Genomic DNA, 24,281 nt, shown 5'->3' with positions numbered 1-24,281 from the left:
TCAAAATAAATATTTTAAAAAATAAAGCACCTTGGGGCACTTGGGTGGCTCAATCAGTTAAGCATCTGACTTCGCCCCAGGTCATGATCTCACAGTTTGTGTGTTCGAGCCCCGCATCAGGCTCTATGCTGACAGCTTGGAGCCTGGATCCTGCTTCAGATTCTGTGTCCTCCTCTCTGCCCCTCCCCTGCTTGCACTCTGTTTCTGTCTCTCTCAAAAAGAAATAAACATAAAATTTTTTTTTAATAAAAAAGTAAAAAATAAAGCACCTTGTTTTGCTATTCTTATTTGTGTCTATCTCCATTAGATACAAAGTTATTTGCTAATAAAGTCTTACAGAGTTTGTCACTAAGAATGAGCTTTGGCTAGCCGAAAGAGATACCCAAAATAACAGTGCTAGGAGTTTACTTCTAATGTAAAAGCAGTTTTGAAGCAGACAGTGCATAGCTGGTATAACATCTCTATGAAAACCAAGGACCGAGACTCCTTCCTGCTTTTGGCTCTGCATCCCAATGGTTTTGCCTTTCTGTTCATGGTCCATGACAGTTGATAAATTTGAGATTATGGCCTTTCGATTCTTTTGGCATTAAAATGTCTGTTTGTCTGTATGATGGTGAGATTATATGGTTATATTTTTTTTCCTCCACATCCTTATTTGGCAAAATAAAAAGTTGGCAAACATGTCGAGATGCCCTACGTCACTCAACACACGTACTCATGTGAGGGCGAATTCTACCCTCAACGTGGGGCTCGAACTCACAACCTTGAGATCAAGGGTCACACACTCCACTGACTAAGCCAGCCAGGTACTCCACAAAATTAAATTTTTAAACCGATCCATGAAGTCTAAGCTTGGAAACTTCTGGCTTATTATAAATTCAGCATTCACATAGAAACTGGAACAATGTATAACTTTTGTAGGAGTGCTGACAATTCTGACTCCAAATTAGGCCCTCCATCTTGTTCATGTTCGCTCAATGACCTCTCTTGGGGTTCTAAGTTCCAGGCCCCTTGGAGATTAATATACGAAATGCCTGCCAGGTCCAGAATGGGGGAGGCTTGTTTTGGTCCCCCACGAATCTGTTAAAGATAACAATGTCTTTCCCCTTCCTGAAGCACAGGTGGTACCACAAGACCTAACTAAAGGTAGGTGTGTGTGTGTGAACCCTTTGATCTCCCTACAATGCTCTTGTGTGTCCCCTTGCTCTATTAAACCAGAGGACTAAGGTCCAGATCTTGCAGAGAATGGTTATGCAGCTGCTATAGGTCATCCTCTGCTTGGAGGGCCCCCCCCCCCCATAGTAAGTCACCCTGAATAAAACTGTATAAAATGTATAAAGTCACCACCTTCGTTTTCTGGTCTCAAAGTATCTTCTCAGTTTGGGGAATACTTTACTGTCTCTCCCCCACCTTCTAACACCTTTCTTCTTACATCTGTATGATCATTATACCAAGATTGACTCACTTTGGAAATGTGACTGGCAAAGGAACTTAACACCTTGTCTACCTTTCTGTAATATAGAATACCTTCATAACATGCTGGAATATTAAATGTAAGAATGATTTTGAGATTATTTTATAAACCCTAAAGATATAAAAATGTAACAGTAACTAGTATTTACTGCAGTATAGTACACTGTGATCAGGGGGGGATTAAGAAGCTATAATACCTGTGTTGAATCCCAACTCTTTGCTACTTAGAAGCTGAGCGCCCATCTGTGTACCGATATTTCAGTTTCCTCATTTATACAGTGAGGATCCAGATACTTTAGAGCAGTGATTTTGTGCTCCCCAGGGGACATTTAGCATGTCTGCAGACATTTGGGTTTGACACAACTAGGGGGAGGGATGGGTTACCAGCATCTCATAAGCAAATGCTAGGGATGCTGTTAACCATCATACAATGCACAGCAGTCCAGAATCATCTATCCAGGAAATCACTATACCTTCCTCTCAATTTTGTTGTAAACTTAAAATTGCTCTAAAAAAATTATGTCTTTAAAAATAAAAGGGTAATCATATTCTTAAGATGACAGTAACAAAATCATGTCATATATTGTAACAAAGAGCATGCTGTTTGGAGGAACAAATGTAGAAAATGGAGTGAGATGATCAAATTTAGGAAATTTTATGAGGGGGGAAGAATTATTTGAAATATTGACTGAAATCTTTCAGAAATCACTAAAGAAATAATCCCAGAAACAGAAGCACACTAAGATAATTTTATTTGTTCAAGGGCTCATATTGCAAGCACTAAACCAAGCAAGCATGGGCTTTGATTCTGTGAGCCCAGATTCACATATTTAGCAGGATAAAAGCAAACTGTGATCCACGTATATGGATGAAAAACTAAAGGCTCACGGTCAATCACATTGTAGTTTTAAATTTCTATAGCTTAGAAGCCAGAAGTCACAGGTCTTTTAGGTCTTTCTGGATGTCCCACAAAGTATCGGCACTTTTCTTGAGCTGAGCCACCTCATCATCCTTCAGCTTCTGGTTGATAACACTGGTTAATCCCCTAGCGTTCAGGATGCATGGAAGGCTCAGAAAGACTTCATTCTCAATCCCATACATTCCCTGCCAGAACAAGAGAAATACAGACTAAGAAATGAAACCACAGATAAGAATGATCACAGATCCTATGTTCAAACAGAAAGAAATGTAGGAATTAAGATAAACACAAATTCATCCTTTAATTTTCAACACTTACAGGCCTATATTTTCTAAATACTTACATTTTGAATTTGATTTTATACAAAGAATATACAAAATAAAGGATAAAACTAGAAATTTCTAAGAAAGTAGTAAGTACTTTATTACATTTATTGACACATCCCTCTCTGCTTAGATATACTTTAATAAAATTTCATATATGTCTTCACATTAAATTGCACTGTAATATGTTTCTTAATGGGCTGCTTTTCATGAAATCCTAAATTTTTAAAAATTATTTAGTTCAGGAATTTCAGGTGATAGCTGACCAAGAATAAGTAATTGGAAGTAATTGGAAGCCACTTAATTCCAATAAGTTATTGGAAGCCACTCAGAGGCAAGATTTCTGCAACATCCAAGAGTTGCTGAAAAAATAGTACAATTTCCAAAATACTTTATCAGTTTCTATAAAGCAATCAATTTATTCACAGGGTTAATTTAACCATATAACTAACTGGATTATTTAATTACATCAAACAAGTTACTTTTATATATATTTTTAAACTTTTTTTAAAAAGTTTATTTATTTAATCTCTACACCCAACGTGGGGTTCCAACTCACAATCCCAAGATCAAGAGTCACATGCTCTCCCAACTGAGCCAGCCAGGTGCTCCTATTTTTTAAACTTTTAATTCCAAAATTTTTGTATATACAGGGTACTTGGGTGGCTCAGTTAAGCATCTGATTCTTGATTTTGGCTCGAGGTCATGATCTCACAGTTTGTGAGTTTGAAACTTGTGTTGGGCTCTGTGCTGGTGGCATGGAGCCTGCTTGGGGTTCTCCCTCCTCTTTCTGCCCCTCCTCCACTCACACTCTCTCTCTCTCTCTCAAAATAAATAAATAAACATTTAAAAAATAAATAAAAACACATTTTTGAACATACATCAAAATAGAGATAAACAAATTCCAAACATGCACTCCAAGTCTGAATGGAGTTATCAAATTTTTGCCATACTTATTTTAAGTTTTGCTATAGTATTTAAAAAAACCACAAACACCTAATACCACATTTTACCACTAAATACTTCTATATCTTTCTCTTTTGCATATTTCTTTTAATCTATTGCATTTTCCTCTTATGTTTTCACCCCTGCCACCAACTTGTGGAAAATGATTCAGTTAAGTCACACAATGTTTTAATACAATCTTAATTTTATTGAAAAATAATCATTTTCTACTGAGGTATATCATAGCTTTTAAACTGAACTAAATTTGCTAAGGTATCAGATACTGCAAAGGCAATCTATAGATTAATATGTCAACTTGAGCTATTATACATTTTGAGAATGTGTCAAAAAAGATTCACAGTTAATATTTAATAACAAGGGGAAAAAAAGAGAAATTTCCATAAAACTTTTGAGATTCAGAAAAAGTCAGAGACTATCTTGTCCTTCTTTAAATAAATCTATTCATAGAATATAATACTAAAAATTATACTATATTTGTTACAGTTTCTTTTACCTTCACCATTGTTGACACTGGATGAATCCTGGATAGATTTTTCAACATGGATTCAATGAGATCAGCCACACTTAATCCAATAGCCCAGTTGGTGTATCCTTTTAGCTTGATGACTTCATAGGCACTAAGGAAAGACAGAATCATAAAGAGATCATTGAAATCAGACTTAATAATTACTGAAACTGGACTCTGGATTTGGCTTCTGCTCTGTCTCTTATTAACTGTGCAATCTTCAGTAAACCTTTCTTATCTCAGTGTCTTCTTCTATAAAATGAAGATAACAATGGTATCTATTTTACAAGTTTGTTAAATGACTTAACATACATGTAAAAATGTTTAAAGTTATAAACACTACCTAGAAGGCTCTTATATGAATGTTTCGATAAATTTAAACAGCTTATTATATGCATGAATATTTACAAAGTCACAGTGGTAAAAATATTTTTTCCAACAAGTTTTCATATTCATAAACATAAATATTCCCAAAGTTATTAAGAAAATCAGGAAACAATGAATATAAAAGGACCTTCATATTCCAAGGACAAAATATACCTTGATTTTGAGGTCCCACTTACTGTCACCTAGAATACTATGACTAACTAAGGTAACAGCACAGTGAAGACAATACCTTGCTTGGCAATTTTCTGAGCTTAAAATTTACACCTTGAAACCCACAACGGCTCTGGTCATGGTGTAGCAGGAGTAACCAAGATTAGAATTTAGGAAACTGGCATTTAATGCAATCACTGGCTAGGAGACCTTATGCAAGTTATATTACCAGGGTGAGTCCCAGTTTTCTCATTTGTAAAATAAAGGGATTACGTTAACTGAAATGCTAAGTTTTAAATAATCTTTTCACAGTTTTAAATAATCTTTTCCTCCAAAAAAAAAAAAATCATTACATTTAAACTAAGCAAAACAATTCCATGTTTGAGAAAGTCTTGTAGCAATTCTCTGCAAATAATAACAGCCAACATTTATTAAATGCTCACCAGTGTTATGTATGTGTTTGTGACTCAATTTTTATAATAATTCTATTACCATATGACTTTACAGGGGACAAAACTGAGATTTAACTTCAAAGTTAAATGGCTTCTGCAAGACTGTAGTTAGTGCCAGTGTCGTGATTTGAATCCAAGCCCATAATCCTTTACTCTATTCCAGAATGAAACCTTATTTTATAAGCATGAAGGTCACAGAAGGGAAGATGGTTAGTTTAAAAAAAAAAAAAAAAGAGAGAGAGAGAGAGATAAAAGAGGGAGACCTCTTTAGTTAAGTGTGGAATGGTAAATACAGCACAGCTTTCATACTTTTAGCAATCAATCAGAAAGCATTCATTTTAGGCAATGACAAGACAGTGTCCAGGTTCTAGGTTAAGTCAACGTTATTTATCGATAAGAGACAATTGGGAAGCCTTTCTCCCTTCTCACTTGTTAATTCCACATTTTGCTCCTGTTCCCTATATAACAGAATTTCTCCAGAAAAATATTTACTTTCCCTAGGGGGACTTATATGCAGCTTAATTTTATCTGAATAAAGATGAAACTAACCATTTTAAATCAACCCCTTTCTACTTACCTTTCAACCACCATCTTATGCACTTCCTTCCAATTTTCACTGTCATTGTCAGTTCCCATTTCCGGGTTCAGTTCCTGCAGAGAAACGCCTGCCACATTCACTCCACTCCAAACAGCCACTGGAGAAAAAGGATAAACATTTCATAGATTTCTGACACTATTTTAAAACCTATTTTCTTCTCTTAGCTCAGATTTCACCTGAGAGGCAAGTTAGTGAATTCCCCCTGAAACTGCTCCCAAGACAACTGGCCCAGTAAACTTTCCCCCAAAGGCAGACATGTGCTTTCAAACAGCCACACATTTGACATTTTAACTTTCAACCATTTTGGTGCAACACAGAATTATTGTGTCATTACTTACAGAGAATATGAAACTCCTTGCCTCCCTCTAAGTTTGTGAAATCACAATGGGTTTCAGTTCAGGACTACCCTAAACTTTAGATTTGAGAAATTGTTAACTTCCTACTTATTTTTCTTACATAATAAACCTCTTTCTTGTGGAGCACAGTTTAAAAAAAGTCCTATGATAAGGTCCAAATATACTCTAATTATCTCTTTTCATGTCACAACTTTAGTCCATCCCTTGAACGAAACTCCATGTAACCACAGTGAATTTTTCTGGTCCTAACTGGATCAAATAGTTCCAGGAATGCCTCCAGAGGCACAGCAAAGGTCTATCAGTGACTGACTACATCTTTTGGAGGGCTTGATGCGTAAGAACACCCTTACCTGTGCCAGCCTTACCTTTACCCAGCCAAAAGTATATATTATATTAAAGAGGTAGATGTACAAAAATGAATGAGGACGTGTTCTGTGCTGTCGACAAGCTCAGAATTTACTGGGAGAAGCAGGTAAAGGAAAGTAAAGCAATGGGATGAGCTAACATGGAAGTATGGAGAAAGGATAATAAAACATAAGAGTCTGCTTTAATTTAAGGGTAAAGGGTGTCAGAAAGGGCTGCAAAGGGATGCCTGGGTGGCTGTTGGTTAAGCATACAACTTTGGCTCATCTCATGGTTCGTGAGTTCGAGCCCCACATCTGGCTCTCTGCTGTCAGTGTAGAGCCCACTTCGGATCGTCTGTCCCCCTCTCTCTCTGCCCCTCCCCTGCTCAAAAATAAACATTAAAAAAAGGGGGCTACAAAAAATAAGCATTTGAAGAGGAGCTTGAGAAATAAGTATGGTTCCTCAGGGACCTTTGGAGGAGAGCACTGTAAACTCAGGAAATATGAGCAAAAGCATGGGTGAAGTCTAGTATGGCTAAAACTAGCTATGAAGGGCAAAGCTACCCATGCCCAAACAAGACTCCCTTTTAAGTAAGTCCACCACTTCTGTGAACTCAGGCTAATTCTTGGGAAAACTAAGGTACTCTCATGGCTTTTGATGAAACTATGAAATCTACATAATCAATGTCAGGGTTGTACACAATACAGGTCCAATGTGGAAATAGAAAAAAAAAGCGTTTCAGAAAAAATGACAGTGATGAGTGAATAGAAGACTGGATAGGAGTCAGAAGACATGATTCTACTTTTGGATATGCCACTAACTGCTGAAGGATCTTTAATAAGCCACTACTCCTGCTTTGCCTTATCTTCTTCATTATGATGCAAGCCTTAAACTGTAGGACACATACTATCACTTCTAGATGTGTGCTTCTAATAACCACACAGTATAATAACTAGCATTGATTGAATTTTCACTGTACACTAGAGAGTTTTTTATATAGGCTGTAAATTCAAGCAAATCCTTGGATATTAGGAACTCTCAAATGAAGTGGTACAAGGTGCCTGAATAATAATTAGCATGATTATATAAAAAAGCACAAACACAACAGTCACAAGTCCAAATTCTTACACCAAAGCAAATGCTTAACTAAAATCACATTATACTCGCACTAAATTCAAAAGAAAATTTATACCTTAACCTTTTAGGGAGAAAATAGTTCTTTGCATATGGGACAGATATGAATGTAGTAAAATAAAGACGATCATCAGTATTAAAGTATTGTGGACAATTACAGTTTTACACCATTAGCCTACACAATGTATTTTAGTTTAATAGGCTTAAAAGTTATAAGATAAAATCAGAATTGTTCATAAGTGTTTTTACATCAAATTGTTTGGAATAGAAATATCAATTCATTTAAAAATGTTTTAAGTTTATTTTTAAATTTTATTTTACTATTTTTTAAATTTTTATTAAAAATTTTTTTTAAGTTTATTTATTTTGAGAGAGACAGAGAAAGTGAGCACGGGAGGAGGGGCAGAGAGGCAGAGAGAGAGAGAGAGAGAGAGAGAGAGAGAGCAGGCTCTGCACTGTCAGTACAGAGTCTAATGTGGGGCTCAAACTCACGGACCATGAGATCATGACCTGAGCTGAACCAAGAGTCGGACACTCAACCAACTGAGCCACCCAGGCACCCCTATTTTTAAATTTTAGATATATGTGTGTATATACACATATACATACATATATATGTGTATATGTGTATATGCATATATACATATGTGTATATGTGTATATGTATATATACATGTGTATATGTGTATACATACATATGTGTATATGTGTATATGCCATATACATATATACATCGATACGTGTGTGTATACACACACACACACACACACACACACACATATATATATATATATATATATATATATATATGGTAGGCAGCACACCCAGAGTGGAGCTCAATGCAGGGCTTGAACTCAGGTCTCATGACCCTGAGATCAAGAGTTGGATGCTCTTCCGACTGAACCAGCCCTATTTATTTAATATTTCTGTATCCCATGGAACAGAATTATTAACTTAAATGAAAGGAGAAATATTAACTTAAAGAAATTTTTTTTAACTGTTTCAAAAAAAGCATTATAAAAGAATTGGAGTGCAATATAACTTTAATGTCGGTCTTTTTATAATGATTAATTTATGTCCAACAATTCTTTTTAAATTCCTAAAAACATATTTGAGATATTTACCAAATGATCTTTTCCTACTTAAATGACAGTTATTAATGACTTATTAAAAATCAGATTTCATTTTTTTTCCTCATTTCCTTTTTTTCAAGTAGGCTCCATGCCTACTGTGGAGCTTGAACTCACGACCTCAGGGTCAAGATCAAGAGTTGGATGCTCTACCGACAAAGTCAACCAGGTGCCCCCAAATCAGGTTTAATTTAAAGCAAGATTTATTTTACACTATAGAATAGTACACTGGTTATGTAAAAGCTTTTGTTACCCATTTATTCCCCCTTCAATAAAAATAATGGATATAACACCTCTGTCCACTGAAAGGACCTAGAAGCAGAGACATACCAGGATCATGAGCAAACCTAGGAGATCTTGGTTTCTAAACACCATTCCTCTTCGAAGGAAACACGGCACATGCAGGGAACAGGGAGGTATAGCACCAATAAGTATAACACCAATATGGTGCACTTTACTGTCCCAGACACAAAGAAGTGCTCAAAAAATGCTGGGATATGTCAAAAAGACACAGGAGCCAGTGTGAAGAGCCTGTTACTTGCCTAATCTGGGACAATTTCTGCATTACGATGACACCAAGAGAACATTTGTGGAATAAAATAAAAAAATATGAGTTCACATCTATATAAGTAAATGAATACATAACTGGGAAAGATAAAGCTCTCTTTTACAGTAGAACATAATAAATAGAGAAGGAATGATTGAATATTGTGTCTGACAATTATAGTAACAATTTATTTAATAAAGAATTATCAACGAATATTAAACTTAGCAGGCAAAAAACTGATGAGGAATGTATACATATTTACCTAGTCACTATCAAAATATTCTCCCACAAATTACTTATTTGTAACATGAAGTATGTGAAAATAATAGAAAAACTAAACTGAAAAACAAAAAATTCAAAATGGCAAGAATAATACCATAAGTACACATAAGATTATTATGGATTTTTTCTTTACCACTTGAGTCGCCATGTTCTCCCAAAATCCATCCATGGCAGCTGCTGGGATGAATGCCAAGTTTTTCAGCCATAAGATAACGAAATCTAGCAGAATCCAGATTACACCCGCTTCCAATCACACGGTGTTTGGGCAGTCCACTTAGCTTCCAGGTAACATATGTAAGAATATCCACTAAAAGGTTTAAAAAAATATGTGACTAAATCAAAACTGATTTCAACTGCTACATCAATTATGGGGAGGAGCTTCCTCCTCCCCAACTTTTCCAGCCTTCAACTGAGATGCGGCCAGAAAGATGTGAACACTGACTTTACAGAGTTGGGGGATAATGGAGGTAAGAGAGAACCAGATCGTCCCATAAATTTCTTCCGATTGTAATGTTCCATGACAGTAATAAATGTCATCGTAACCCAAAAACCATGGGTTACTAAATTACTAAGACACACTACTACACATTTTCCTGGGCACAAAATACTAATCAGTAAGCAATTGTGATAATACAAGGGATTTACATTTGGTAGTATTTAATGAAAGGACGTCTAGGATAGAACTTCTATCCTGATGTGGCACAGCCCTGAGACTTCGTAGAGTAAAACTTTCTGGTCTAGACAGGATCACAGCACTTACAGGCTAAGCTGTCAAAAGAATAAAATGTGCACACAAGGAAGGCAAGAGGTTAATCTTGCAATCTCCAGCTCCACACATATATAGACCTTGGTTATGATATTTTAAGGTCATTTTGGATGGGATATTATAAACTCTTCCTTGGCAACTTTGATTGGGTGGGAGTAACTCTCTGGAGAGTTAAGACTTTGAAGCTATACCTGGAAAGTTGTATAACCATTTAATAATGTCTGCGTTAGGCACAGGATACAGCAACTTCCTGAGTGCCAGCTATCTGCTACTCCTGTTCCAAGCCTATCTGCCACTATGTACTTGCAACAAGTTTCATATATAAGAGTGAGCTATTTAGTAACCCCCATCCAGGATTGCTGACAATAATACTAATAGAATCTCTATCCTTGCTGATTCCCAAGTCTCAATATTCCCCAAGCCATAAGGATTCCCCTGGTTCTTATTCACAATCTTTCTCAACGTGAAGTGTCAGAAACCATTGGTTTTATCATTTTATCAATGTATCTACTATGCTCACCAATAAACAGTATGTTTGGTGGCAAATTATAGACACAAGTGTGAAACAGAGAGTGGCTTCTGACTATTGAGATGAAATAATGCAATTCTTTCTAACCAGAAGTTTTAGTTCTCTCTAACCAGAAGTTTTAATGTTTATTTTGCAAATGTTGATTTAACGAAAAAAGCAAGTAACATTTGGCATTAGCATGTATTTGTCCATCAAGATAGTCTATTTCTACCTTTAAAATTAGACTGACTAATGGCTTTTAAGCTACTTTCAAATTCAATGCCACTAGAACACACTTTTTGGCCAGCAGAAGGTCAAATACGCTAAAATGTTTCTTACAAATAGAAGCCACCTTTCAATGTTTCATTACAAATCCCAGGATAATCTTCCTAGAAAATTTAAAAAGCTTCTAGACTCCGCAACAAACTCTGATGAAAGAAACAGATGCAACTGTTTTATACAGAACTCTTCTCACAGTTTTAAACATTTGGCCTCGGACTCTGCCATTTGTTTTGAAAACACTAGTCTTTTGTGGTCAATAACAGAAGACACAAGTATTACTTCAAGAATTGATTCTGCTAGTCAAATACTAGAACATATTTTTTTAAGCCAAAAAACCAAAATAAAACAAAACGCCAAAACATTTAACTTAACAGGAATGAACCTGAAGACATCACTGTAATAAAATACCTGGATTGGAGACCACAATTATGATACAATCAGGACTGTACTTGACTATCTGAGGAATAATGAATTTGAAGACGTTAACATTCCTCTGCACCAGGTTGAGCCGGCTCTCCCCCTCCTGCTGGCGGACTCCTGCGGTTACCACCACAATCTTAGAATTGGCAGTCACAGAGTAATCTTGAAGAAGAGGAGGAAGAAGAGAAGGTACTTTAAATACAACTCTGCATCAAAATACATCATATATGAGATACTCTAGAACCTGAACATACAGAAGCTTCTAGAACTTATGTAAGAATTACGTATGCAAGAATTCAATATTATAAGGATTTGAAGTCCGATGCTCAAGAGAAATGACTTCTTCCTCTTTGAGCTACGTAGAAGCAATCCAACTGGCTCGGAGAACGGACCGGGGAAATAAAGGCGGCCTTAAATTATGTTTCTGGCTAACAAATTCAAAATGCTGTTGACTTTAGAGAATATTAGATTGCAAGTAATTTGATAAAACAGGAACGGTGAGTCCAAAGTTCAACAGGCAGCCCTCCAACAAAAAAAGGGACTTAAGGACACTTCTAGGTTTGTAATGTTAATCCAATCTATGAAGGGGAAGGAAGGCAGAGAAACTAATTTGTCGTTGGCTGGAAACTAATTTCTAATACTCAATATTTTGAGGAAGCCTATTCACTTGTAGCAGCTGTGTTTCTCTGGAGAATATTTTCTTCCTCAAGGAAGTGTGCCACACTTCCCAAAATGTAGACATTTTGACCTGATTGTGATCATTAGATTCAATAGCTATGGTTGAGTCACATCATAAACTGTATTGCTATGTGACTTTTGATGATTATTAATATTTTTATCAGTTTCCTCTTACAAGAAGGTAATAAGATCTATCTCTCATAGGCTGGTTGGGAAAATGAGGTAAAATGTGATATTCAAAAAATTCACAGTACCCAGACACTAGTAATTCAATGAAGAGCAGCTATTAGTAATAGAAATTATTTTGAGGCCCACATTTCTTCTTTAGATACTGCTATGGTGGCAATATCACTGCATACATGTGTTAACCCAGAACAGGGACAGAATATTAATTTTATTTTGCTTCTTCAAAGCACTCCAATTACTCTGTGCACATATTTTTGGGGGTCTAAAACATTCTTGTTCTCAGATACACATAAACAAGCATTATGATACAATTTCCTAAAATGTTATGCATCAGATGTGTGGAAATCATGTGGGAAGAATTCATAGAGGTAATACTTGCGTTTGTCCTTGAGGATGAATTGAACTGAGAAGGAAAGAAAAACCACCAACGCTAGATTCAGCAGGATAGAAGAGTAATTTTATATTAGAGTAAGGGCATCTATTATTAGATCACTTTGGGCATGAAATGCAACTACCTTTATCTGCCACAATTTTAGGTGTCTGAAGAAATAAGCTCCCATGTTGCAGATCCATCATTTCTCCTTTGAGTTTATCTTCCAAAACATCCACAAGGGCAAGTTCATCAGCCAGAGACTAGAAACACAAGAACAGGTGTTATAACCCTAAGCCATTTGAGGGCACCTCAGCAGAGGCGCAACAGGGACCTTTTAAATGGCTAAGTACCAAGTGTCTAAAAACCCTGAGAATTCTACCATGGAGTTAGGTGTGCTCTTTAAACTGCATGAAAAAGTCTTGAATTATGATTATTAAGACTTAAAACATTGATTTTTCTAAATTTTACCTTCTAGTACTCAACTAGGATTCAATTACCATGATACAAATCACTTTAAGAATATGTAGACAAAGATTCCTCATGAAACCAACAGTTAAACAGTAGTCTTAGAATATACAAGACTTCCCATTAATGAGGGGTGGTGAAGATTCACCCAGACCCAGAAACAACCCTGGGCAGTGTCCATCCCTAAAGTCACCTCCAGTTTGGAGGGTTTTTCAGAGGAAAAATTTGGTTCAAACCATCAATAATTTGAGCATAGAGTAGAATTTGAAGCCCTGGTTGGAGCCTGAACTCCCCAGGTTGTCTTGAACTGACCTGTCATGATGGGGAAAGGAAGGGGCATCCTATGGATGGGAGGGTCCAGGAGGAGCAGAGTCTCCTGTGATCAACCCAAACTTCCCCACTCTCTAAGCTCTCTTGTTTTCTATTCCAATTGTCATCCTCTGCTACTCATTCAAAATAAAAGTCTAAGTCAACAAATATACTATCTAATCTTGATCCAGTGTCATAATTTTATATTCCATAAAACGTTTTATATGTAACATGTTTTATGTTTACATGTTCTCTATATCTTTACATGAAGAATGGGAGAAAACAAAGCCTTGGGTTATCCTTTTATCAATCACGTATGATATTTACTTTAGTAAGAACTTGATCTCTTCTTGGAAATGTAAGGAGGGGGGAGGTTGTTAGTCTAGATGTATCCAAACAACCTTTCGGCTTTCAAATTTGTGAAACCTTTGTAAAAAGTAGTTATCCCTCCCACCAAAATTAACTAGAGTCCTTGCCTTTACTGTCTTCAGGGCTGTTAGCAAAAGAATTAGCTTAATATGATATATCAAGACTGAAGCCCACTTAAAAATGCAGATACTGCTTCTAAGGATAGTGTCATCAGATATACAGGAGAGGGGTGTTGATAGTGAAAAGGGTAGGTAATTGGGTTCAGAAAGCACTTTGAAGGGAAAGGTAGAGTAGTCCAGGGTGGAACTCAGGGAGTCTGGAGGGCTGGCCAGCAGAGGGAGAAACCAGTAAGAAAACTTGACCTCCTTTAGTTTACCAGTCAAAGCAGGTCCTGCTCCCTGTAGAAGCCAACAAATGAGCACCGTGCAGTCTCTAGAATCCCAGTGGCTTGCTAGCCTCAAGAAGTGAGTTATAATAGGCTTGCTTGTGAGGGTTTGTGAGACTTGAACCTCCCAATGTGTTAATTCCAAGCAACAGATTGACTTGCAAGTTTATGAAGTAACCATTTTGTGAATTGGGGATTACTGAGTAACTATATTCTCATTTCCACATCTATCAAATACTGGCATTGATTGGTAGCAAGTTTTATTTAAAAATAGGTTTTGATACTTTTTAAATGGTTTTGTTCCTCTGCAGCCTCTGACAAGATCCACAAACCCTCATTTGTGTTTTTTAAACCTTAAATCAATACATTATAAATTAATAATAGCCATAATATTCTGTCAAAGTACTAAGCACTCGGAATATCACTTTTATTTTAGTAACACCACATGTGTGCTGCTAAAGTCAGCATGGCAAAACAATTTCGGGCTTAAGTGGAAAAGGATGTCACAGGATCTCAGATCCTGTCTTTTGTTTCAACCAGTGGGTGTAGAGAACTGGCTGAGAAGCTCATCCTCAGCTGGCAAGGAAGGAAGAGATGCAACACTTGAAAAAAATAATCGTAGCACTGAATTTAGCTGCATCTGCACGACTGAATATCCTCCGAGTGTGGGGGCAGGCAAAACAGAAGATATGTGACTAAGTACCGACACTTGTTGGACTGAAATAAATCTCCTTCTGTGTTCATACACAGGTTTCCCCCGCTATCATAAAGTAGAATGTTCTATCAACACTTTTGTAAGCAGAAACGGCATAAAACAGAAGCAATTACCATTAACTTATATGGGAAAATTTTGAGAATTCTCAAATCCCAAAATAGCCTCTCTTAGGCTTTTATGATACCTCAGGACACATTTTGCTCAGATGCACAGAATTCAATTGAGGTACAGGATAGATGCTCAGTTCAAAGCTGAGCAGCTTGAGGCTGAGATGCTGAGTGGGTGTGGTTCCCAGAGAAGGAGCTTGGTGGGGCCACTCACTGCTTGGGGTGTGTGCTGCCTCTGTAACAAAATAAACTCTGACTGCTTTTTGCTTTTTTACCTTTTTGAGGTAAAAGGGTTTCCCTCTTGGGATTTCGTTTGGTTAGCGAAAACAGCTACTGATGGAGGTCTTTCAGTAAAAGCAAAATGGCGGAACAGGAGCTTTCAAAAAGCAGGGAATAACCTGTAATATAAAGCCTATGAATTCACTTAAGCTGTTAACATATTTAAAATAGTTTGAAATAGCAAGGCTTAATTGCGAAAGCAGTAATCTTATTAAGGGAACAGGTCAGGTAGAAGGCAAGAACATCACTGATGAATCTGACCCTTTGTTTAACATACAACAAAAATACCTTTTAATCTAAAGTCCTGTGTGGACCAGAGGGGTGGCCATATTTGCCTCTTGACCTTCTTAGCCAATAAATTACTTGCCATCAATGCCTTGGTATTTGATGGTTGCATTTTTACATTCAAGTGCTTAATCTGCATGAAATTTTGTGGGAGGAAAAGGTATAACTTTTTCCAAATAATGAACTAAATGGACAAGCACCATTTATTCAGTAATTCGTGGAATGCCACTTATATTATATTAGTAAATACTGCTTGGGCCTTTTTCTGCGCTTTCAGTCTAAGTTATTCATCAGTCTAATACAAGTACCGAATTTTAATGATGTCCTTTTTTTCCTTTTTTTAACGTTTATTTATTTTTGAGACAGAGACAAAGCATGAATGGGGGAGGTCCAGAGAGAGGGAGACACAGAATCTGAAACAGGCTCCAGGCTCTGAGCTGTCAGCACAGAGCCAGACGCAGGGCTCGAACTCACGGAGTGCGAGATCATGACCTGAGCCAAAGTCGGCCGCTTAACCGACTGAGCCACCCAGGCGCCCCAATGATGTCCTACTTTTAAGTCAAGTCCTGTTCTCTTAAAACTATTTCACAATAGGCCTGTAATTGCATTGCTCCTAGGAGACTTCTCAGGCCATAGCTGTACCACCAGCACACGGCTAGCTGACTGTAAGTGAGGATAGATACTCCACGGCAGCTCAACACTGAGGCTAAGGGTTTATGATAACCTTGCATGGAATGAAAGTTCTGCAAGACCCTGACAACATGATACAGTTAATATTCACAGCCTCCCCTTGGCAGCTAACATGGAGAGCCTGTGATTGGCAGTAGGGCAGGAGTTCTATTTGGCAATAGAAGCCATGGAAAAGGAAAAGCTACGATCAAAACTTGACAAAATGTAAGTGATTACTAGGAATAGCAGAAACATTTATTTTTGTGTAATACATACTTATTACTAAATGTGCCAGACATTATTCTACTAATCAGGAACACAGTAATGAACAAATTCAGCAAAGTCGCTTCTCTCATGGAATATCTCAGGGAACAGGAAGTAAGCAAATAATTTGAGATGATTTCTAACAGAGGGTGAAGTTCTATAAAGACCATAAGGCAGGGATGCTTGGGTGGCTCTTTCAGCTCAGGTCAAGATCTCACAGTGAGATCCAGCCTCACTCCACGATGTGGGAAGCCTGCTCTGAATTCTCTCTGCTCCTCCCCTGTTCAAGCTTGCAGGCGCTCTCATGTTTCTCTCTCTCTCTCTCTCTCAAAATAAATAAAACAAATAAAAACATTTAAAAAAGACCATAAGGAAGGGTGATGATAAAGTTTCTGTGAAGAGGGGGGCACCTGGGTGGCTCAGTCAGTTAAGTGTCCAACTTCAGCTCACGTCATGATCTCACAGCTTGTGGGTTCGAGCCCCACGCCAGGCTCTGTGCTGACAGCTCAGAGCCTAGAGCCTGCTTCAGATTCTGTGTCTCCCTTTTTCTCTGTCCATCACCCATGCACACTCTGTCTCTCAAAAATAAACAAATGTTAAAAAGAATTTACTGCAGTTGATGAATTAGGATCATTATTTAAAAATAAATGAATAAAATAAAGTTTCTGGGAAGGAAGTTAACTTGATATTGGATAGTCAGGGACTGCCTACCTACAAAGGCATATCAAAAAGGAAGAAGTCAACATTGATGGTCTAGGGTAGAACATTCCAGCTGACAGAAAATGGAAGGAAAAGGTTTTTTCGCTCTCTCTCTCTCTTTTTTAATGTTCATTTATTTTTGAGAGAGAGAGTGGGGAAAGGGCAGAGAGAGAGGGAGACACAGAGAGAGGGAGACACAGGATCCAAAGCAGGCTCTAGGCTCTGAGCGCCAGCACAGATAGAGCCCAATGTGGGGCTCAAACTCACAAACTATGAGATCACAACCTATGCAGAAGTCGGACATCTAACCAACTGAGCCACCCAGGCACTCCTGGAAAAGGGTTTTTTAGAAATGAGCATGGTATTTTGGAAAAGATGACAGATGGTAAATGATAAACTCAGAGATGGGAAAAGTGTTGCTAACACTGTGTGAATGGTACCCCCTGGAGGTGTGTGTGCTCTCCACCAACTTGCTCTGTGAAGTTTCAGATTTTGAGAACTGTATCCTGTGTCCTGTGAAGCTACTGGAAACTTCAAGTACAGGAGCTACAATTTTTATCAAAGCTTACTACATTTAATATAAAGGCAATGAAGATGGGGAAAGTGAGCAAAAGAAGCAAAAAATAACTTGAGTTTTTGGTGGTAATGGGACACTGTACTAGGGAGCCTCAGTTGCCTTCTCAGGCCTAGCAAAGGTGTGGGCCTCCTCACCTCTCTATCTCTGATGCCGCAGCTTGGCTCACTTCCTGGGGAGAAAGCAATGCGTATTCTCTGTAAAGCACACCAGTCCAGTGATGGACTCAAAACCGGATCAGGAACTTACTATCTCTGTGTGATCTTAACCAAGTGGCTTACCTTTCTAGTTTGTTTCTTTCCAACTGTAATACAGAGATGGCAATGCCCCACCAGCTTTTGAGGAGTAAATGAAGTCATATATGAACCCCCGACAGAGTAGGCACCGTTCTTTTCATCTATTAAATTAGTGGCAGTTATAATCCTTACCAACTATGAATCCTAATTCTGAAGCACTTTAATCCTCACCCACTAAAATAAGATTTAAACATTTTTAATTAGTAAAATGGTCTCTGAATAAAGGCAGCCACTCCTTCGTAGCATTGAAATTAGAAGACTCCTACTGTGTTAGCAGCTGGGGCTGTTCTCCCAAGCACTAGAACTGGGCCAAAGTGTTACATAACTGCAAACAGTCACAAGCTATTGACTGAAGGGGATTTTAAGTTTGCAATGAAAACCAGAGGTACTTTTCATGGAATGACGGCTCAGATGCTGTTTCCCAAAAGGTCCAAATTTTGCGATCAGCAGGAGGAAAGAAAAATCTTTAGCTCGTATTTTACTAACACCTTTATGTTCTTAACTGCCTACATACTAGCACAGAATAAAAAGAAACTGGAGGCGCTATGGTCAAGAGTCCAGAGCCCGCGTTCAAAATACATCTCTACTGGGGCAACTTGCGTTCTCTCAGGCGGTGTACCATGTGACTCTGATCTCCGTGTCGAGGGTTCCAGCCCCACATTGAGGGTAGAGTTTACTTAAATTAAGAAACAAAACACAAACACACCTCTACCCTTCGGCTCTGTGACAGCGGGCAGGCTGCTTGATCTCTTTATACCTCAGCCGCCTCATCTGAAAACAGGATATGAACACCTCCCATTCTGAGGCTGTTGTTTAAAATGAGGGGTTTTGGGGCGCCTGGGTGGCGCAGTCGGTTAAGCGTCCGACTTCAGCCAGGTCACGATCTCGCGGTCCGTGAGTTCGAGCCCCGCGTCGGGCTCTGGGCTGATGGCTCAGAGCCTGGAGCCTGTTTCTGATTCTGTGTCTCCCTCTCTCTCTGCCCCTCCCCCGTTCATGCTCTGTCTCTCTCTGTCCCAAAAATAAATAAACGTTGAAAAAAAAAAAATAAATAAAATAAAATAAAATGAGGGGTTTTATGAAAGTACTTTCAATATGGTTACATATTCGATAAATGTTTTAAAAGACATGTAAGCTGGAATATTTTTCATTTTAACTGGCATGAACAGTGAGCACTAAACTGTGATTGCTTCAATTCCCTGCAATTTGGGAAGCAGCCATCCTAATAACAGGCACCAAGTCAATACTACCTAGAAAAGTGTAAAAGCAGAAAACCTTCATTGGTGTGTACTACATATTTTAGTTGTTTTCTTTGATAATGTATTCAATTGTTCCTTGAGAATTTAAGCTTTGCAACAGAAACATACTTGGCTAGGGTTGTTCGGGCAGCCTTCAGATACAACACAAAGGGACAGTGCACTCTACTGAAGGCAAAGCAGCATTTTTTAGGGAGGGCAGGGTTCCTACATTTAAGGCAGCCTTCAGAAAGCTCAAGGAATCAATCCAGTGAGGTGAATAAGAAAAGGCCGCTTTCCTCAAAAGTCCTTGGAGACTAAAAAAAGCAATGGCCTGACCTACATGGAGTATATATACGGGAAGCCAGATGTCTATGGAAGTATATAGGGAAAAGTCTTCAGGGGTGGAAGGTGCTAACAGTATGACATCAGTGTTAAATCTCCTGATGCCGATAACCGTATTGATTATGCGAGAATTTATGTCCTATTAGGAAATGTACTCTGAAGGATTTAGAAGGTTATTTCTATAACCTCACCAAGTCCTGTGCAGATTATTTACTAATTATGTAGGGTAAAGGGACCTCTGCAATGGAGAAATCTTGTACTCATCACTTCAAACCAGGGCATCTTGGGCACTACCAGTAATAAGACTAGCTGATTGTCACGTGCTGATGTGTGTGATGCCCCAAGAAGATGACGTCAGCAAATGATAACCCCAAAATTTAACCTGAACCTAATTACAAGGAAACATCAGACCAACATAAACTGATGGGCATTCTACAAAACTGACTTGCACTCTACAAAATTGTCAGTGATAAGACAGACAAAGAAAGCTGAGTAACAGTTCCAAACTAAAGAAGAGTGAAGAGACATGTCAAGTATATAAAATATATGATTTGGGATTGGGGTGAAAACAACCGTAAGAAGCTATAAAACAGTTGGGAGAATTTTAACTCCAAATACTATGCAGTAGATAACAGTATTGTATCAATGTTAACATCCCTGAGTATAGTAATTCTATGGTGGTCACATAAGGAAAGCATTCTCAGTAAATGCATGTTCATGTATTTAAAGGTGAAGTGTCATAAGGTCTATAACTTATTTAAAATTGTTCAGGAAAAAAAAAATCTTTTAAAAGATACAATAAAACCATGAAGTGCCTAAAGAGACTATATACACAAGCTGAAATTATCATGCATGGTGTTCTTGAAATGTACCTTTCCCAGAATGCTGATGGCACATGCCATACCAACTTGTCCAACACCCACTACAGTGATCTTATTGTTTGGGACGGCTGCCTCTTCTTTTGCCACTGGTGCAATCAGTTTTTCCTTAAGACTTGCCATTGTGCCCTGTAAGAAAAGAATCAAAACATTATACATACACCCACATGTGAAACCCAGATGAGAATAATCCATAAAATGTTACTGTTGCAATTCTGAACTATGGCATGGTTGAAAACTACCCTAATGACATTCTCCAACACAAAATCTATTTAAAGAACCATGTAGCCTGCTTAATAGAGAATTTCATTAAAACAAAAATTTCCATGAAGCCATAAGAATTTGGGTCCTTCTCTTCAGCCTGTGATTCTGTGCTAGTATTTAACAAGTTGCAACAATTTTGTCTTGTGGCTGTTCATTTATTGGCTGAAAGACATGAATATTTACATTTAGATTAGCCTACTTGTTTCCATTCCCCTCATAAAGAATTTATATGTAACTATGTAAACTGAATTAGGGTCCCATATTAACCCATATGTAAGCTTGGTCTAAAAGAATTAATGGCCAGTCATGAATATAATTCCTACTGCTAATGGTTATTATCACTCTTTGAAGATAGGGAATGGTTCTTCTACTTTAAGTCTCACTTAAAACCTGTTACAGTGTACTGGACATCCATACGGTGATAGGAAAAGGGTGATGAATGTTTACGTAAAATCTTCATAAGTATTACTCTAAATTCTGCTTAGTGCACCTTGGAAGCTAACTGGAAGGCAGGTACACGCTTAATACATTTTCCTTCCAGGGAGTCACATTAGGAGAATATCAGCCTTTGAATTGTAATTTTGTTCCAGTCATTAAAAAAAAGAAAGAAAAAGAAAGGAAAATCTGTTGGAAAACTCCATCTGGTAACACCAAATTGATCTGTGATGTCAGATAATCAGGGGCATTTTCTGGATAACTAAAATGGCAAAAGTTACTGAAATAAACTTCAGTAATTGTTTGCCAATTCTGTGGCAACTTAGGACACAAAATATTCTGCCCTGACTTCTTAAAGAGACAGAGTACAGGTCTCAACAAAGCCCTTTCTTCAGTGCAACAATCACTTATAATAGTAACCCATTATTAGTTTAATTTTCTCTTTACTTTTTATGCTAGATTGTCAGGTCCACTGTATCTATTTAACTACTTCAAACCGTGCCCTGCTTTCCAGTCTCCTTTTTTGTTTCACATCTGCAGTGGACTAAGGAACAACACCTCATTTAGTAACTGTATATGTTAAGTAATTGAGTTGGTAAGGCTCTAAGTTGGTATAAAGTACTTGAATTTGGAAGACAACTATGTGACAACTATTTTGTTCTATAGCTATTTTTCCTGCCCAAAATATTGTACACCATCTGTAGGAACTACATTTAGTGATTATTTTGCAGAGTACATCTGCAGTTTTCTCACCGGTGCTAAAGAAAAAATAGCCAACCTAGTACAATTGTCTCCACAAATGGATGGTCTTACAAAGAAATCCACACACGTCCTGCATTTTGAGCAGAATCTGATGAACACCACATCTTTTCTTGTTGAACACAGACACAAAATACTCATGTTTTCTCCATTACATCTAGCTGGTTTAAGATCCTTGTATATAGAATCCAGTAAGGGTGGAAAGGAAAAACCTTTGCTATATACAGATTAGTTGTTCAGACAAACCTTCTAAATTAATTCTGGAAACTTCAGAAACTACAGTTTAGAGACTGAAGCCAGTACATATTTTCTTTCAGATCTTGCTGGAGAAAAGTGCTTGAAAATTTTTTCCTTAATAGGAGTTATAAGAAATTAGAAGAAAATGTTCTCTATTATATATGCAGGTCTGTGCCAAGATCTGAGTGGTGGCTGCAAGGAAAAAGAATGATAAACAGGGTTGGGGTGCCTGGGTGGCTCAGTCGGTTAAGCCTGGGACTTCAGCTCAGGCCATGATCTCGTGGGCTTGTGGGTTCAGCCCCACGTGGGGCTCTGGAGCCTGGAGCCTGCTTCAGATTCTGTCTCCCTCTCTCTCTGCTCCTCCCCGGCTCATGCTCTCTCTCAAAAATAAATAAACATTAAAAATTTTTAAATAATAATAAAAAACAGAATGGTAAAGGGGAACAGTCGCTGACTCTTCGTCCTTTCCATCCCAACCTCGGGTCCAGCGCCTCCGCTGGTGGACATCCTTCCCACCCCCACCTCCTCCCGGCGCATATAAATCATTAGAAATGAGCCAATGAACCACAGCTTTAGGTTCAGGTAAAAAGGTCCTTTTTGGAGGCCACCCCTCCATTTTGGCCGGTTAAAAAGCCATGTTTTGCCATATAATTCCTCCACTAGACAAGTCCCAGCCCGCCCGCTCGCCCCCGCCAGCTCTCCCGGGGCCCTAATTGCGGCTTGCGTCGCTCGCCGCCCACAGGCCACCTCTTCCTCCCCGCGCGGGCCCCCGGAGAGCAGCAGGTCACAAGGGAAGGCGGCAAACACAGATCTCCCAGGAGGTCTCTAGGGAAAATTCCAGCCCTTCCTTACTCTCAACACCCAAAGCTGGCCAAGTAAACAAAGCACCCGAAGCATGAAGAAAGGAGGCCAGAAGAAGAGAATAGGCCTGCATCGCCAAGAAGGCCTGGATCTGTGGCCGGGTGAAAACTGGAGCGCAGGGCCAATCCTTCACCCCCGTCCCCGCAAAAGCAGGGGCATTTGTCCATTACCGTTTTGGTGGATTCCAATACCCAGGCTGGAGATCAGCCAGCCCTCACTGTTGTCGGGTTCCCTCTCCCGCCCCTAGTTCCTCAAGCACGTGTCCGGGCTCCGGCCAGCAGCAGGCACTGGGGGTGATGCGGACGCCATAAACCGGTCAAGGGCAAGCTGCAAATGCAACAAGTCTCTGCCCTGATACAGCGCAGGCTGGAGGCGAGCTCTGCGGCGGTGAGGACAAGGCCCGGGGCTCTGGCAGCCCCTTCGCTCTGCCTTCCCGTTCCCCAGCGAAGGGCACGGCCTGCCGCCCCGCGCCCTGGGGTTGAGCAAGGCCCAGGCCGGATGCTCAGGGCGAAAGGCCCCAGAAAGCGGCAGTCCTTCTTGGTCCTTCTCCCTAGTGTCGCTACGCAAGGACTCCCCTGCACGCCCCACCCGGTGTCCCTGAGCGAGGACTCGGGGTCCTGGGCTGAAACCTACCAGAGAGAAACGGCTGTAAGGGTCGCGTGAAGAAGACACCGTCAGAGGCAAGCGTCTCCTCCGGCCCAGGATCTGCAAGGAGAGAGGAGGAGGCGGGGCCCACACGCCCCACAGCCTCTTAGCTTCCTCTATTGTGATTGGAAACCCGATCGCCGCCTACCCCTCCCCTCGGCTCGCTCAATCCCCTTCAAGGACAAGGGCTCCAGTGTGCTCACGCTCTCTCCCTCCCCACGTGAGGAGGTCACCTTCCGATGGCAAGGGCGGCCTCTGCTCTTTGCAGCCTCACAGTTTTACGGACTCTTCAACACAGAAGCCCCGTTATTCCTGCAACTTGCCCATCTTTGGCTGTTCTGGACTCTCATGCTCTCGTTTGGATGCATTTAGTGCAAATAGAAATAAACTTTAGAGGACTGCCGTTCTTAGCCAAGATGTTGGTGGCAC

The 24,281-nt window shown here is 39.1% G+C and overlaps 1 protein-coding gene across 1 annotated transcript; it reads right to left on the bottom strand.

Annotated features, from left to right (window-relative positions):
• Window positions 1-2,202: 2,202 nt before the first annotated feature.
• On the bottom strand, window positions 2,203-23,970 carry LDHB (lactate dehydrogenase B). The gene is made up of 8 exons (XM_040488699.1): window positions 23,841-23,970; window positions 20,646-20,780; window positions 12,923-13,040; window positions 11,532-11,705; window positions 9,701-9,874; window positions 5,753-5,870; window positions 4,175-4,298; window positions 2,203-2,577 (listed from the first exon to the last, which is right to left on the bottom strand). The coding sequence occupies exons 2-8, from the start codon at window positions 20,772-20,774 to the stop codon at window positions 2,410-2,412; spliced, it is 1,005 nt and encodes a 334-aa protein (XP_040344633.1). The 5' UTR covers window positions 20,775-20,780; window positions 23,841-23,970; the 3' UTR covers window positions 2,203-2,409.
• Window positions 23,971-24,281: the final 311 nt, after the last annotated feature.

The sequence above is a fragment of the Herpailurus yagouaroundi genome, unplaced genomic scaffold (assembly GCF_014898765.1).
Source record: "Herpailurus yagouaroundi ecotype Mexico unplaced genomic scaffold, PumYag 166, whole genome shotgun sequence".
NCBI lineage: Eukaryota > Metazoa > Chordata > Mammalia > Carnivora > Felidae > Herpailurus > Herpailurus yagouaroundi.
This window is presented reverse-complemented; position numbering and strand designations above follow the sequence as displayed.

Excerpts from the sequence above, each read along its gene's own strand:
- LDHB (XM_040488699.1), bottom strand. The coding sequence starts at position 20,774 with ATGGCAAGTCTTAAGGAAAAACTGATTGCACCAGTGGCAAAAGAAGAG. Across the intron at positions 13,041-20,645 it reads CCATCAGCATTCTGGGAAAG|TCTCTGGCTGATGAACTTGC; the intron begins GTACATTTCAAG and ends TTGTGTTTCTAG. Across the intron at positions 11,706-12,922 it reads TAAAATTGTGGCAGATAAAG|ATTACTCTGTGACTGCCAAT; the intron begins GTAGTTGCATTT and ends CTCTTCTTCAAG.